Source organism: Ursus americanus, chromosome 7, assembly GCF_024610735.1.
Source record: "Ursus americanus isolate L20-20 chromosome 7, mUrsAme1.1.p, whole genome shotgun sequence".
NCBI classification, from domain to species: Eukaryota; Metazoa; Chordata; class Mammalia; order Carnivora; family Ursidae; genus Ursus; species Ursus americanus.
In genome coordinates, this window is record NC_142133.1 from 66698219 (window position 1) to 66716524 (window position 18306).

Consider the following 18306-nt stretch of genomic DNA (forward strand, 5'->3'; position numbering starts at 1 on the left):
AAAGTTAAGAGTTTTTCCAAAACATTTGATTAGAAATCCCCCCCCCGACTTTGCAGATACTCTGTCTTTTCTCAGACCTTGTATTCAAAAAGAAGTGCCCCTTCTTATGGTGTAGGAACAGGGGGGATGCTGCTGAAGAGAAAGGGCGTGTGTGGTCTCATCATTTCTCTAAACCACCTTTCTCTCAGAAGACCATTAGTATCTATGACCTAGGCCTCTGTTTCTTTTACTACCATATTTTTTACAAGCTTTCTCCCATCCATTCTTTCTAAGAGAAAAGCAAGGGTAGGGAATGTTTAATAGACACCTATTAAATTTTTGTCTCTTTGGCAGCGTCCTGGACAGTCCCAGCCGACTGGATGAGGAACACCGACTTATAGCTCGCTATGCTGCCCGGCTGGCTGCAGAAGCTGGAAACATGGTGAGTAAATAGAAGGTCCTAGTACAGTAGCAGAAATTAGCATTATTTTAATATACAAATGGTAGGGTGATGGTAAACATGAAACTTAGGAGAATAGGTACCTCAGGAACAGAAGGAGAGGAGTGGGTTTAGGGAAGGGATTATAGTGGCCTTTAATTTTATCTACAGTATCCTTTTTAAAAAATGAATCAAGAAAATCAAAGAGCTAGAATTTGGTTCTTTAAAAAGCAATAAAATTAATTACCCCCTAGAAATCTTGATCAAGGAAAAAGGAAAGAAAACACAAATTACTAATATCAGAAGGGATAAAAGGGATAAAAAATATCAGAAGGGATAAAAAGAAGGGACATTGCTACAGACCCTATAGATATTATAAGGATGATAAGGGAATATTATGAACAACTTTTGCCAATAAATTTGGAAACCTAGATGAAATAGACAAATTCCTTGAAAGAGACAAATTGGGGGTTGCTTGGCTGGCTCAGTCAGAAGAGCATGCAACTCTTGATCTTGAAGTTGTGGGTTCAATCCCCATGTGGGGTATAGAAATTACTTAAAAATAAAATCTTTAAAAAAAAACACAAATTAACAAAACTGACATAAGAATAAATAGAAAATCTAAATAGTCCTAAATCTGTTAAGGACATTGAATATGTAATTAACTTCCCACAAAGAAAACTCTAAGCTCAGAGGGCTTAACTGTTGAATACTAACATATATTTAAGGAAGAAATAATAACAATCTGATGTAAATTCTCAATAAATAGAGGAAGAAGGAACACTTTCCAAGTCATTTTATCAGGCTACTCTAACCTGATACAAAAACAAAAAAAGCCATTACAAGAAAAGAAATTCCATAACCAATTTTTCTCATGAACATGGATGAAAAAACCTTTAACAAAATATTACCAAATTGAATCCAGCAATATGTAAAAAGGATAATACTCCATGATCAAGTGAGATTTATCCTAGGAGTGCAGATCCATTTAATACATACAAATCAGCCAGCGTATTTCACCGTATTACCAGTTTAAAAAAGAAAATTATAAGATCATTTCAATAGGTGCAGAAAAATATTTGACAATACAGTACCCGTTTATGATAGATAACATTTCTCAATATACCAGGAGTAGAAGCAGCTTCTTCAATCTGATAAAGAAACACAAAAAGCCTACAGCTAATATTATACCACAAGGTTAAATTTTGGAGTATTTCTCCTACCTAATATTGAGAACAAGCTAAGGTGTCCACTTTTCACCACCTCTATTCAAATCGTACTGGAGGTCTTAGCCAGTACAACATGACAAGAAAAAAAGCATACATGTTGGAAACGAAGAAGTAAAGCTGTCATTATTTGCAGACGACATGATTATGTAGAGACAGTCCTAAGGAGTCTACAGAAACACTCCTAGAACAGGTATGTGACTTTATAGCAGTGTTGCAGGATACAAAGTCAATGTACAAAAATTGATTAAATTTCCATCTACTAGCAGTAATTAGAAAACTAAATTTAAGAAAAACACCATTTACTATAAGATTAAAAAACATCAAATGCTTATGGATAAATTTAATGAAAGATGTTAAGACTGAAAACTATAAAATATTGCTGAGAAGAATTAAAGAAAACCTAAATAAGTGGAGAGGTATGCCATAGAATATTTAGATTCAATATTGTTAAGATCGCAAATTTTTCCAAATTAATCTATAGATTCATTACCAATCAAAATCCCAATAGACTTTGAAGAAATTGGCCAACTGGTTTTAAAATATATTTGGAAACCAGAGGACTTAAAAAAACCAAAAGAGTCTTTAAAAAGAACAAAGTTGGAGGACTTAACTCTACCTGACATCAAGACTTACTATAAAGCCGCAATAATCAAGAAAGTGTGATACTGGCGAAAGGACAGACAAATAAGTCATCCATAAAGTAAACTCAGATGTATACGGTCAAATGACTTTTTTTGACAAGGCACAAAAGAAATTCAATTGGGAAAGGAAAATCTTTCTAACAAGTGCTTCTGGCACAACTATATATTTATATGAAATAAAGAACCTCAACCCCTTCCTCACACTTTAAGAAACCAGTTTGAAATGTATCATAAATTTAAACATAAAAGCTATAACCTTAAAGAAGACTTAGAAAAATATCTTCATGACCTTGGAGCAGGCAAAGAATTCTTAGAGGAATCATGAACCATTAAAAACTAATAAGTTGGACCTTACTGAAAACAAAATCTTTCCCTGATCAAAAGATACTATTAAAAAAATAGACAAACCACAACCTAAAAGAAGTTACCTGCAACACATGTGTGACAATGGACAAACTATGTAAAGAATTCCTGCAGCTCAATATGAAGACAACTCCCAATTTTTAAATGGTCTAAAGACTTGGACAGACACTTTGCAGAAGAAGATACACAAATGCGCAATAGGCACATGAAAAGTTGCTTTCCTGATATCATTAATCATCAGGAAAATGCCAGTTAAAACCATAATGACCCACTAGAGTGATTAAAATGAGAAAGATTGACAACATCAATTGTTAGAGACGATGTGGAGCAAATGGAATTCTCATACATCACACACCACAAGTACGTGCAATTTGATTCCATGTACATGAAATTCTGGAATAAGTAAAATTGATTTATAGTGATGGAGATCACATCAGGGACTATTTCTGGGAATGGGGATATTGAAGAGAGGTGAGGAAACTTTCTGGACTGATGGAAACGTTCTGCAGTTTTATAGAATTGTGTGTTACATGAGTTGTATGTATTTGTCAAAACTGATTGGATGGCATACTTAAGATATGAGCGTTACATCTCAAAAGAAAAAGGAACCAAGAATAGTGAATATGTCAGAGTTTGATTGTAATGAGAAATGGCTACCCAGGGATTTGCCATGGGTTTACAGCAATTTTGAAATAATTTATAATAAAATGTTCTCTTTTCTTCTTTCATTTCAGCCCTTTACTTTCCTCGAAGAGTTGTGTGCATATTAATATCCATTTCCCCTTCCCTCCACACACACATTAATTGTATGCATTTGGCAAATATTTATTTTGTTCTGTGATGTGCCAGATTGGATACTATGATGAACAAATGATTCCTGCCCTCACGGAACTAACAGTCTGGTGAGAGAGACAAACAGTAAACAAATACTCACACTATGAAACATAACTACAGGGGAGCCTGGGTGGCTCTGTTGGTTAAGCGTCCCAACTCTTGGTTTCAGGTCAGGTCATGATCTCAGAGTCGTGGGATCAAGCCCTGCATCGGGCTCCCCACTCAGCGGGAGAGTCTCTTTCTCTCTCTCCCTGCCCTTTCCCCCATTTGCACTCTCTCTCTCACTTCCAAATAAATAAATAAAATATTTAAAAAATTAAAAAACATAATTACAAATAATTAGGTACAATGGAGGAAAAATAGAAGGAGCTATGAAAATGGATAGCTGCTCCCTGACTTATACTGTGTGGCCTCTGTCAGTAAGTGTTACTTGTGTTGAGATCTGAAAATAAGTAGAAGAGAATTCAGTTTCCTGGGAACTAAAAAGGACTGAAACCCAAAGCAGCCCGTGGACCGCCGTTGCTGCCACTCCTGCCCTATTTTAATTGACTTGAGGTACAGTGGGCAAAACCTTGTATATATGCAAAGTGGAGAGTTGGAAATGAGGCTTTCACATTAAGTGAGGCCCCTGAAAGCATTATAACCCGGTGAAGGTATGGTATCGAAGACCATTCATCTGCTAGCACAAAGATAGGACAAGAAAGCTTTAGGTTCTCCTCCTGTTGGAGTGGAGGAGGTCTCCCCTGGGAACTTCCAACCTTAGTCCTGTCTGTACTTGTGTTGGGTGCATTTACATTACTTCATAGTTTGAGAAACACCAAAGTAAAGTTTTAATATAAAATTAATCCTGCAGCATTGAGGAGAAGCAAAATATAAATCCTCTCCTGAGGTTAACATTCTCAATTGAGGCCAAGCAGTATTCCCACAGAAAGAGTCCAACTAAACGTGAACTCCTCAGCATCTCTGTGAAATTAGACCCTCAGTGACTTTAGATACTAGAATCATTGGCTATAGAATAACTATTTTTAAAATTTCTTCAGACATGAAAGAAGGAATTAAAAACATGATAACAGAAAAGACTATCTAAAAAGACTGGAGATGAAAACAAGCCAAATAGAACATAAACATTTTAAAAACAAGAGTTGTTGAAATTTAAACTCAGTGGATGGGTTAAATGTCAGGTCAGACACAGCTGCACAGAGAATTAGTCTGCTGGAAAATATTTGTAAGAAAGTTTCCCAAATGGGGGTGCCTGGGTGGCTCAGTTGGTTAAGTGTCTGCCTTTGACTCAGGTCATGATCTCAGGGTCCTGGGATCAAGCCCCACATTGGGCTCCCTGCTCAGTGGAGAGTCAGCTTTTCCCTCTCCCTCTGCTGTTCCCCCTGCTTGTGGTCCCTTTCCATCTCTCTCTCTGTCAAATAAATAAAAATAAAATCTTTAAAAAAAAAAAAAAAGAAAGTTTCCCAAATGCAACATAAAAAGATGAAAAATTTGAAACAAGATTTTCAGACGTAGAAGATAGAGAACCAACAGTCATCTCATTGGAACCCCCACCCCCAAGCCCCCTGCCAAAAAAAGGAAAATAAAATTATTTTCTGTTAGGTGAGAAAATGTTTGAGGAATTAATGGCTGAAAAAATTTCCAAAATTGACTCATGACATGAATCCTCAGATTGAAACATCACAATGAGTCCCAACTGGATAAATAAAAGTTCATACCTATGTGTGTCCTCGTGGAACTGCAGAATACAAGGACAAGATACTCAAAACGCAACCAGAGAGGATAGAGATCTGCAAAGAATTGATAATTAGATTTTCAACACCAACAACAATATAACAATTTTTTCATAAACAAAAAAACCCTTTATTTAAGAATAAATATAACACATCTAATTATATCCAGTCCTGCTAATGCTTATGCTGAAACTTTAAGAATTTTCTTTATGAGAAAAGATAGTCGAATATCGCTAATGTACCGAAAGTAACTAAACCTGTCAAAGGAAAAGGAGAGAGACGTTTTCCGGCAAGGATTGAGAAAGGTCCTGGTGAGATTCATGCTAAAAGAATAATACCGATGGCTAACACTTATGAAGTCTTTACTATGCGCCAGTCATGGTTGTAAGTGCATATATTAGCTCTTTTATTCATCGAAACAATCTCATAAGAAAACCAATCTTCATAAAGGTAAGGAAACTACTCAGGTGACAGTTTGTAAGTGGTCCAGCTGGGCCTGGGGTACTAGTCTAGCATCTGCTGAGATTAGCTACAGAAGGGTGTAGTTCAGGAAGAGCATTAAATCTGGAGAAAGAGGAAGACAAAAGGAGGAAGGATCTGAGGCTGAAACAACAGACCATGTGAGCATGAAGCAGGTCAGGAACACCCGGTGTGTGCCGGGGGCTGGTTCAGCCTCTGTAAAGGCCCTGAGCTCGGAGGTTTGCAGCATCTCCGAGATGACTTGGGCGGCTGGAGCTCTCAGGACCATCTTCCACAAACATAGATTACTTTTAGAAATGTGTGCCAATTTGTCTTTACCTCTTCATAGAGAAATAGAGTCACGAAAGCTTCCGATGGAGAGTCTTGCTTTGTTTCTCCCCCCAAAAAGTAATTTATTCCTTTTGGGTTTGTTTAGACTTCAAAATCTTTCCCTTGAGAATCTAGTATTAGGTCACACATCTGACTCCCAACATTACAACTCTAAAGGTTAGTGGAAAAGAGCAGAATGGAGCGGGGGGAAGTCAGGGAAAGAGAAAAGTTCCATTTAATCCGTTATACCCTACATGTGTCCTCAGTCACAACTGTTCAAGTCATTGTAGAAATTAGAACTTATGAAACTAAATTTGTTGAGATAGCATTGTGGTTGAATTTTTAAAATGAAGTGTATTTAATGCCATCATGTAGTCTTACTGACTCTACATCATGCTTTTAAAATATTGCAAATAAAAGCTCCAAAGCCATTTGACCCTGAGAAAAGGAGGTCACAGTTCTCCTTTCCTGCAAACAAGATAAGTCTGTTTACACCTGATAGTTTCTGATGCCAATTCTCTAATTCGTGTGAAAATGATCATTGTTAGAACGCTCTTAAGACGAAATACTGATAGGGTCCCTTTCATCTTCAGTTTGTTTTCCAAAGTGTAGTTATCTTATTAAATACTGGGCCTCTCAGGAAGGATTCTTCTTGACTAGATTTCTGTTAAACAGAACACTACTAATCCGCTAATCTCTCGCTGATACAAGTGCTTTGCATAAAGTGGGTGTAGTGCTCAAAAGAATTTATTTATAGCCTGCCAGATAGGCTTTGTATTGATTTTTTTTTTCAAAAACCTTCTTTCACAAAAAAAAAAAAAAAAAAAAAAAAGACCATTAAATTACTTTAAGCAGCCAGCATTGCACCCCGTGGAGCACCCCAGTGGCAGAGCTGTCCTGACTTCTTAGGTGACAGTGTGGCCACTGAAACGTTTTCAGGCTGACCCTTGAACAAAGAAATGTGATGTTGCTTAGAAGAGCCAGGAGAGCTCATTTATCTTCCTGGAGTACCTGAATTCCTTTAAAAACAAAACAAAACAAAATTTTAGTGTGTGGTAAATCATAGTAATAACAGCAAATTCTTAAAATTTCATCACCAACATCAGCAACATTAGATGTAATCTGAGGAGAGTTTTTTGTTTATTTTTTCTAAGTTTTTTTTTCTTTATGAAAAATGTGAAATTCGTTATGGAAATCTTGGAAGAAATGTGAAAGGAAGGGGAAACAGCATGTTGTCATCCCACCTCACATGTTTTCGAGCAGCTTTTTTTCAGAGAGCTCAGCCCAGCCTTCACAGCCTTATCACTTCGCCTGCGTGCACCATTCCAGAAATATCCTTGTGGCTTCTTACAAGTAGAGATCAGCAGTATCCATGTGGTGTTTAGCACACATTTAATGACGCAAAGCCCCTGTAAAATAGTAATTGTCACATGTGGATACATATTATAATCATGTGTGAAGCATTTAAAAAATACAGAGATCCTTGGCTTTGCTTCCAACCTGCTAAATCAGAATCTCTGTGTTCAGAGTCCATTGATTTTTATTTTAAAAAGAAAAGCAAAACTTTCAGTCTTCTGATTTACAGCGAGCTAGGGACCCACTACCCTAAAAACCATTGGGGTTTTGAGAGAGATTAATAATCCACAACCCTCCAGTTAGTCTAAGTGAGATGGGAGGGTGGGCGCCCCTGGGATATGAAGAAAGCCTAGCGGGTATCAGGCACATCTCTGGAACTCATCCTGCCAAGTTCATACAGATGGGAAGCCTCCAGTCCTTTTTTAGAGGTTTCAGAAATACATGCTACCAGATTGCAGTTTGCTGACTGCGTTGGCTTTCCTTGGTTTTATAACATTTGCCCAGTTATACCCGAAGGGGTCCTGTTTCTTACCCTGTATTTTTCAGATATATCTCCACTCTTAAAGATGATGGAGCTCTGTGAGATTACCTAAACCTAAGAGAATGCCCACGTAACAAAGGAGTTGATCCTCTTCACACCTCTTTCTGTACATAATCCCATTTTACAGCTAAGAAAATAAAAGTATAGGGAAATAAAATAACTCAAGGTTTGCATGGTGAGTAGATAGCAAAACCTAGGATTCCTCACTAGCCTATCTACTTCCATTCTTCTCTCACTACAGTAAATTCTCTATATAGAAAATGGGGTTTGTTGATTTTTTATAAACTTTTTATTATAGAACAGTTTTAGATTTACAGAGAAATTGCAAAGCTACTACAGAGTTTCCAAATAATCATGCTCAGTTTCTCCTATTATTAACATATTAGCATGGGATGCATATTGCAATTAATGAGCCAATATTGATGCATCATTATTAACTAAAGTCCATGCTTTATTCAGGTTTTGTTAGTTTTTACCCAATGTCCCTTTTCCATTCCAGGATTCCATCCAGGATAGCACATTACATTAAGTTGTCATGTCTATTAGGCTCCTCTGGGCTGTGACAGTTTCTCTAACTCTCCTTGTTTTTGATGACCTTGGCAGCTTTGAGGAGTACTAGTCAAATACGTTGTAGAATGTCCCTTAAATGGGATTAGTCTGATGTTTTTCTCATGAGTAGACTTGAGTTACAGCTTTTGAGGAGGAGGACGTAAGTGCCGTTGTATCAAGGGTACGTAGTACCAACATCATTTATCACTGTTGATGTTGACCTTGATCACCTGGCCAAGATAGTGTTTGTCAGCTTTCTCCAACATCAAGTTAACTCCTCCCCCTCCTTTCCACACTGTCCTCTTTGGAAAGAAGCCACTACGGACGGCCTGTACTAAAGGATTGAGAGTCAAGCTCCGTCTCCTTGAAGGCAGACTGTGTACCTACAGTATTTGGACTCGATTCCATGCATTTCCTTGTTCAGAATCCTACAGTGGCTTCATATCACTTTCAGAATGAAAGGGAAACTCCTCTCCAATGCTAAATGGCCCTTGGTGATCAGGGCCTAGGGTCATTTCCTAGAGTCAGCTACCGTTTTCACCAAAGGCTGCCCTGTTCCCATCAGTACTGACCCGAGCACACACAGACGGAGCAGCTGCAGGCCTCGGCCTCTGCCCAGCGCCCCCGTCCCTCAGCCCAGCACCCGCTTTACTTCCCCACGTGACTGAGTCTCTGAGAGCCTTTCATTATCACCTCATTCGAAAGGAGTCTTCTGTCTCAGTTTACTATTTCATGACCCTAGATTTCATCATTGGATTTATCACTACCGAAGGTCTGTACTTACATCTTTGGTTCCTCATCTTTCTCTCCCAGCATCATGTAAGCTACATGAGGGTGGGGCTGTATCTCCCTCACTCGTGCATCCTACTTCCTGGAACAGTATCTAGCACATAGTAGGTGCTTAGGAAATATTTGCTGAATAAAGGAATGAACTAGTTAATTTTTGAAAGAAATCATCCTTAGGTCTCTTGTGGTTGAAGTATTCTGTGGCTTTATGAACTAATAATTACCTTTCTGTCCTTTTCTCTTCAGTATCCTACAGGCATTTTAGGGAGAGAGACCTAGCTTTTTTTTTTTTTTTAAGAAGCACTGTGGAGTTTAAGATAGTAAATAAATAAAATACTAAGTTTCTCTGTTATTTAATGTACACTTGACTGTGTTTAAAATTTGATTGGGTGAAATAAGCCACCATCAACACTTACTTCTGGGGGCTCTCCCTGTTGTCAGTCCAGCGGAACTGCTGCCTCAGGATAGAAATCTTCTTCCACCCACGCTTCTTTGTACTTGAGTAACAGTACTTCTTGGTGCCAAAGAATGGTGCCTGGTTAGGAATTGCTGCTGATAATAACTCTTCTCTTGATTCCTGTATTAACCTGCTCTTTAATAGAAGCCTCAGCCTTGCAGTAACTCAAAACTGAAAAGATTCTTTAGAAATTTCCAATGAAGGGGCACCTGGTGGCTCAATCAGTTAAGCGTCTGCCTTCGGCTCAGCTCATGCTCCAGGCTCCTGGGATGGAGCCCCACATTGGGCTCCCTGCTCAGTGGGGAGTCTGCTTCTCCTCCCTTTGCCCCTCCCCCCACTTGTGCTCTTGCTCTCTCTCAAATAAATAAATAAAATCTTTAAAAAAAGGAAAAGAAATTTCCAATGAAATACTGTGAGGTTTTTTGTTTGTTTGCCATCACAAAGCCCATTCCTTTTAGAGCCCATTTCCTCATCCATTATTTTCCCTGATCCCACGCTGATAAGGAGCCATTTGTCTTAACTCCCATTTTCAAGAATTGGAAATCTGTCATTCACAGCAGATTCCGTCTCAGGCAAGCCATTTTTCTGAGGCTCGGCTCAGGCTGTCACAATGGAAAGAATATAGAAAATTTGCTCAATTGGCTGTCGGTCCACTCTAAAGGAAAAAACATCACCTTTTTTTTTTCTTTTAAGAAAAAAATATTTGGTAAAAAGCCTCCCACCCACATTTGCTATGCTGTTTTACCCCTGTTTATTTAGGAAATGCCACATGAAAAGAATTACTTATTGCATCTTTAAGCTCTAGACAGGAAACAAGGTTTCTGCTTCATGGTAGGTCATGTTTTGGGTAGAACCAAGTTTGTGCAGAGCGTGAAGCATAGCCATTGCAGAACCTGCGTTTTGAGCTTCCGTTCTGGCTAATGAAAAATAAAGGAAACATTGCCTGTGCATCCATTTTCCTAGTTTGTGTTGATCGGTTTCCATATGCTTAAAGGAGGTAACAAGGGTCAGAAATGTCACTGGATATGCAAATCAAAACCACGAATGATTTTGCCAGAGAAGATATGCAAATGCCCAATAAGCACATGAAAGCATGCTCCACATATTAGTCATAGGGAAAATGCAAGTTGCATTCACCGTGAGATACCGCTTCACACCCACTAGGATGACTATGAGCAAAAAGACGTACAGTAACAAGTGTTGACAAGGATATGGAAAAAATGGAACCTTCGTACATTGCTGGTGAGCATGTAAAATGGTGCAGCCATTTTCCACTTATGCGAGTAACTTGGCAGTTCCTCAAAAGGCAGTTACTGTATGACCCAGCAGTTCCCCTCCTAGATATATACCCAAGAGAAATGAAAACGTGTCTGTACACAAAAACGTGTCCACAGATGTTCATCACAACATTATTCGAAATTGCCCAAAAATGGGAAAAACCCAAATGCCCAACAGCTGTTGAATGCATAAACAAAATGTAGGATATCCATGTAACAGAATGTTGTTCAGCCACAAAAAAGAATGAAGTACCAATACATGCTACAACACAGATGAACCCTGAAAACATTTTGCTGAAAGAAGCCAGACATAAAAGATCACATATTGTATGATTCCATGTATATGAAATATCCAGAATAGTCAAATCCATAGATGTAAAAGATAGGTTAGCAGTTGTCAGGGTGTGGGTGTAGGGGGAATGGGGAATGACTGCTATGGGGATGGGGTTTCTTTTGGGGGTGATGAAAACGTTCTGGAATTAGATAGTGGTGATAATCTCACAATCTTGTAAATATATTTTAAAAACCACTGAATTGGACCCTTTAATGGATTTTATGGTATGCAAATTATATCTCAATTAAAAAAACACACAGGGGGCGTGTGGGTGGCGCAGTCGGTTGGGTGTCCAACTCTTGATTTCGGCTCAGGTCATGATCTCAGGGTCCTAGGATCGAGTCCCATGTTGGGCTCTTTGCTCAGCACAGAGTCTGCTTGGGATTCTCTCTCTCCCTCTGCCCCTCCCACTGCTCGCGTGCTCTCTCTCTCACTCGCTCTTTCTTTCTCAATAAATAAATAAAATCTTCTTTAAAAAAGTCCCACAAATTAAATATTTCACATGGACTAGAATCTGGTTAAAAGAAAAGGCAATGACAAGTGTTGACGATGTGGAGAAATTGGAACCATCCCTCGTTGGTGGGATTCTAGAATGGTACAGCTACTTTGGAAAACAGTTGGATAGTTCCTCAAAATATTAAATACAGAGTTAGCATATAACTCAGGAATTCCACTCCTTAGGTATTTACCCAAGAGAAATGAAAACATATATCAACACAAAGATTTATAAATGAAAATTTACAGCAACTTCATTTGTAACAGTCAAAAACTGGAAACAGTGGAATACTACTCAGCAATAAAAGGGAAGGAGCTCCTGATTCATGGAGCAACAGTGACAAACCTCAGAAACAACATGCTGAGTGAAAGCCAGAAACCAAAGACTACATGTATGAGTCCATATATATGAAGCTTCTAGAAAAGGCAGAACTATAGACAGAAAGTTATCAGTGGTTGCCTGTGGTTGGGGATGAGAGTGGCAACTGACGACAAACCAGCATGAGGGAATTTTTTGTGGTGACGGAAAATGTTCTAAAACTGGACTGTGGTGATTCGTTGCACAACAGTTTAAATTTACTAAGACTCTGTGAATGGTATATTTAAAATGGGTGGATTTCATGGTATGTAAATTATACCTCAAAAGTCTGTTTTAAAAAATCTGTAGTCTAGGACTCAGGATGTAGTTTAATCACACACACACACATACCCCAAAAAGAAAAAAAAAAAAATGTTTCTCTCTCCTCACTGTAGACCCGTCCTCCCACTGACCTGAGCTTTAACTTTGATGCCAACAAACAACAAAGACAGCTTATCGCAGAACTGGAAAAGAAAAACAGGTAAGAATGCAGAAGTCGAGCCGGCTTCTAAAGTCCAAGACAATCATGTGAGTATCTGATTCCCATTTTCCTTGTAGAGTAGCTGACTTTTGACCATAAAGGAAGATCCCACCTCAGTGAATATAGGCCAGACCAACTCATGGGAATGCCCCTACTGTAATTTATAGATCTCTGCACGCTGTACATTCTGGTAGCCCAGAGCCCTGCTCACGTGCCCTCAGGCGGATTCTTTACGCCAGGGCCTTCTCCCGCCCACCGGTTCCCCTCTCAGGATTCCCTTTTCCACTCCAACTCCCTTTTGCTCTATCTGGTCATCTTATCCTGGCCCACTGTGCTGTGTGTGAATGTCTGTTCTCTCACCACAAAACCAGTTAAAGGCATGGAGAGGGACGCCTGGATGGCTCAGTTGGTTAAGTGTCTGCCTTCGGCTCAGGTCATGATCCCAGGGTCCTGGGATTGAGCCATGTGTTGGGCTCCCTGCTCAGCGGGAAGCCTGCTTCTCCCTCTGCCTTCCACTCCCCCTTCTTTTGCGTGCTCTCTCTCTCTCAAATAGATAAATAAAATCTTAAAAATAAAATTAAATAAATAAATAAATAAATAAATAAATAAATAAATAAAGGCACGGAGACCAGACAGCACATCAGTATGCCCTGAAAAGGAGAAACCAGAACAAGAGGATTGAATGTAATGTAACAGGCATAGGAAGAAATGGCAGCCATCATCACTCAGCAGCTCAAGAGGAAGAGGAGAGAGAAAGATGGGGGAAGTTAGCATAGGACCCATTAGGAGGTTGTAGGGAGTTCTTTTTTCCTTTCTCTAGAAAGGAACAGAGCATTCTAGTGGTTGGTTTCCTTTTGTGGAGATTTTTCAAGTTCTTGAGAAGAGTATTTATATGACTTTTTCTACCACGAAGGATTGTTTCATTGAAGAAATATGAAGTGCAGCAGTGTTGAGAAGGTGGCTCTTTCACTTCTTGGTTATTTGGAAACAGTCAGAACAAGATTGGTAGGGGCCACTGTACTAGAGTTAGAAGTCATGACAGGAAAGAGCGAGCTGTGCAGCCATCTTTCTTTCATCTGTCCTCTCTAGGGAGATCCTGCAGGAGATCCAGCGTCTCCGTCTGGAGCATGAGCAGGCTTCCCAGCCCACCCCTGAGAAGGCGCAGCAGAACCCCACATTGCTGGCGGAGCTGCGGCTGCTGAGGTAAGCAGGGATACTGTCAGCAAATGGTAATCTGCTACAGTAGGAATTTATGTGTCAGGGAACCAGACTAGTGGGATAGAATCTGTTTATCACTATAACTTGTCCTGTCAGAACAAATGCGTTCCCCTCGTTCTGTTACCGCTTCAGGTGTTTGGCTTCCATTATTAATGTCTCTGAGAACTTCAGAACCAGGTCAACACCAGTCACCAGTTCCATGACAAGCAGAGCAGTGTTTATACTTTTGTGACTGCTTCAAGACCACTGTGCTACACTCGATCTTCTTATCTTGTTAATCAGCCTGACTTTAAAGACTCTTGGCAGGAATAATGCTCTTCTGTCCTACGAGTATATTCCCCTGGTGCCTCATAGGGCAGGACTCCGTTGAAGGAGAAGGGTGCTTGCTACCTGTGCACATCCTCAGACATGAAACCACGTGGGAATCCCTTGCACCATGGCTGTGGAACCTTCCCACTTCGACATAAACTGTCTCAGGGCTGAGAGACCAAAGGGCACGGGATCCGACTAAGGGTAGAGAGCAGCTTCAGCTCCCACTTGGATGCTATTTTGGAGGGAATGGAGAAATATTCTAGAAGAGCATTACATGAAAGTGAGCCAATCAAAGCTATTAGGGGCTTATTTCCTATCAGTCTTAGAAAGATGTGTGCACACTCTTTGGTAAGTGAAGACATTTTGGACACTAAGTTAGTGACTTGATTTTCACCAGACCACTGAATTTCCAAAGAGTGGGTTCTTTCTGTGTAAGTTGTAACATTTGACATTCCGCAGTTGATTTTTAATGTGCTATCATCTGGGATTCTGCATAGCTATCCTTTTTTTAAAATTAACGTAAAATGTATTATTAGTTTCAGAGGTAGAGTTCAGTGATTCGTCAGCCTTATATAATACCAGTGCTCATTCCGTCACGTGCCCTCCTTACTGTCCATCACCCAGTTATCCCATTCCTCCCCCCCCCCAACAACCCTAAGTTTGTTTCCTATGATTAAGAGTCTCTTATGAGGGGGTGGAAGACCATTTATCATGCTAATGGACATCAAAAGAAAGCTGGGGTGGCAGTCCTTATATCAGACAAATTAGATTTTAAACCAAAGACCGTAATAAGAGATGAGGAAGGACACTATATCATACTTCAAGGGTCTATCCAGCAAGAAGATCTAACAATTGTAAATATTTATGCACCTAACATGGGAGCAGCCAGTTATATAAGCCAATTAATAACAAAATCAAAGAAAAACATCAACAATAATACAATAATAGTAGGGAACTTTAACACCCCCCTCACTGAAATGAACAGATCATCTAAGCAAAAGGTCAACAAGGAAATAAGGGCTTTAAATGACATACTGGACCATATGGACTTCACAGATCTATTCAGAACATTCCATCCCAAAGCTACAGAATACACATTTTTCTCTGGTGCACATGGAACATTCTCCAGAGTAGATCACATCCTGGTCACAAACCAGGTCCCAACCGGTACCAAAAGATTGGGATCTTTCCCTGCATATTTTCAGACCACAATGCTTTGAAACTCGAACTCAGTCACAATAAGAAAGTTGGAAAGAACTCAAATACGTGGAGGCTAAAGAGCATCCTACTAAAGAATGAATGGGTCAGCCAGGAAATTAAAGAAGAATTTTTAAAAATTCATGGAAACAAATGAAAATGAAAATACAACTGTTCAAAACCTTTGGGATGCAGCAAAGGCGGTCCTAAGAGGGAAGTAGATAGCAATACAAGCCTTTCTCAAGAAACAAGAAAGGTCTCAAATACACAACCTACCGTATACCTAAAGAAGCTGGAGAAAGAACAGCAAATAAAGCCTAAACCCAGCAGAAGAGAAATAATAAAGATCAGAGCAGAAATCAATGAAACAGGAGCCAAGAACGGTAGAACAGATCAATGAAATTAGGAGCTGGTTCTTTGAAAGAATTAATAAAATTGATAAACCCCTGGTCAGACTTATCAAAAAGAAAAGAGAAAGGACCCAAATAAATAAAATCATGAATGAAAGAGGAGAGATCACAACCAACACCAAAGAAATACATACAATTGTAAGAACATATTATGAGCAACTATATGCCAACAAATTAGACAATCTGGAAGAAATGGGTGCATTCCTAGGAACTTATAAACTACCAAAACTGAACCAGGAAGAAATAGAAAACCTGAACAGATCCATAATCAGCAAGGAAATTGAAGCAGTCATCAATCTCCCAACAAACAATAGCCCAGGGCCAGATGGCTTCCCAGAGGAATTCTACCAAACATTTAAAGAAGAATTAATACCTATTCTTCTGAAATTCTTCCAAAAGATAGAAATGGAAGGAAAACTTCCAAACTCATTTTATGAGGCCAGCATTACCTTGATCCCAAAACCAAAGACCCCACCAAAAAGGAGAATTACAGGCCAATATCCCTGATGAACATGGATGCAAAAATTCTCATCAAGATACTAGCCAATAGGATCCAACAGTACATTAAAAGGATTATTCACCACGACCAAGTGGGATTTATTCCTGGGCTGCAAAGGTGGTTCAACGTCCGCAGATCGATCAATGTGATACACCACATTAATTAGAGAAAGGACAAGAACCATATGATCCTCTCAATAGGTGTGGAAAAAGCATTTGACGAAGTACAGCATTGTTTCTTGATTAAAACTCTTCACAGTGTAGGGATAGAGGGTACATTCCTCAATTTCATAAAAGCCATCTATGAAAAATCCCCAGCAAATATCATTCTCAATAGGGAAAAACTGAGAGCTTTCCCTCCAAATTCAGGAACATGGCAGGGATGTCCATTATCACCACTGCTGTTCAACATAGTACTAAAAGTCTTAGCCTCAGCAATCAGACGACAAAAAGAAAGAAAAGACATCTGAATCGGCAAAGAAGTAGTCAAACTCTCACTCTTTGCAGATGATATGATACTTTATGTGGAAAACCCAAAAGACTCCACCCAAAACTGCTAGAACTCATACAGGAATTCAGTAAAAGTGGCAGGATATAAAATCAATGCACAGAAATCAGTTGCATTTCTACAAACCAACAACAAGATAGAAGAAAGAGAAATTAAGGAGTCGATCCCATTTACAATTGCACCCCAAACTGTAAGATAGCTAGGAATAAATCTTACCAAAGAGGCAAAGGATCTGTACTCAGGAAACTATAGAATACTCTTGAAAGAAATTGAGGAAGACACAAAGAAATGGAAGAACATTCCATGCTCATGGATTGAAAGAATAAATATTGTGAAAATGTCTATACTACCTAGAGCAATCTACACATTCAATGCAATCCCTATCAAAGTACCATCCACTTTTTTCACAGAAATGGAACAAATAATCCTAAAATTTGTGTGGAACCAGAAAAGACCCCTAATAGCCAGAAGAATGTTGAAAAAGAAAACCAAAGCTGGTGGCATCACAATTCCGGACTTCAAGCTCTATAACAAAGCTGTAGTCATCAAGACAGTATGGTACTGGCACAAAAACAGACACATACAGAATAGAGAACTCAGAAATGGACTCTCAGCTCTATGGTCAACTAATCTTTGACAAAGCAAGAAAGAATATCCAATGGAAAAAAGTCTCTTCAACAAATGGTGTTGGGAAAATCAGACAGCCACATGCAGAAGAGTGAAACTGGACCATTTCTTACACCATACGTAAAAATAGACTCAAAATGGATGAAAGACCTAAATGTGAGACAGGAATCCATCAAAATCCTTGAAATGAACACAAGCAGCAACTTCTTTGACCTCAGCTGCAGCAAATTCTTCTGAGACACATTGCCAAAGGCAAGGGAAGCAAGGGCAAAAATGGACTATTGGGACTTCATCAAGATAAAAAGCTTTTGCACAGCAAAGGAAACAGTCAACAAAACCAAAAGACAACCGACAGAATGGGAGAAGATATATGCAAATGACATATCAGATAAAGGGGTGGTATCCAAAATCTATAACGAACTTACCAAACTCAACACCCAAAGAACAAATAATCCAATAAAAAAATGGGCAGAAAACATGAACAGACATTTCTGCAAAGAAGACATCCAAATGGCCAACAGGCACATGAAAAAGTGCTCAATATCACTCGGCATCAGGGAAATACAAATCAAAACCACAATGAGATACCACCTCACACCAGTCAGAATGACTAAAATGAACAAATCAGGAAACAACAGATGTTGGCAAGGATGTGGGACATCCTTGGGGATGGGACAGATGTATGGGAACCCTCCTACACTGTTGGTGGGAATGCAAGTTGGTGCAGCCACTCTGGAAAATAGTATGGAGGTTCCTCAAAAAGTTCAAAGTAGAGCTACCCTGTGACCCAGCAATTGCACTACTGGGGTATTTATCCCAAAGATACAAAGGTAGTAATCAGAAGGGGCAACTACACCCCAGTGTTTACATCAGCAATGTCCACAATAGCCAAATT

General features: G+C 39.2%; 1 protein-coding gene across 21 annotated transcripts in view; it reads left to right on the forward strand.

Moving 5' to 3' along the window:
- DTNB (dystrobrevin beta) overlaps positions 1-18306 on the forward strand; it is a 248467-nt gene that overhangs the window by 179295 nt on the left and 50866 nt on the right. For all 21 annotated transcript variants that reach the window (XR_015725320.1, XR_015725318.1, XR_015725317.1 and 18 more), the window contains 3 exons: positions 334-421; positions 12556-12641; positions 13731-13844. Coding sequence is in view for 13 of the 21 variants with exons in the window: in XM_087863800.1 (XP_087719926.1) it covers positions 334-421; positions 12556-12641; positions 13731-13844 (288 nt within the window). In the remaining 8 variants the exon portion in view is untranslated. The remainder of the gene's footprint in view (positions 1-333; positions 422-12555; positions 12642-13730; positions 13845-18306) is intronic.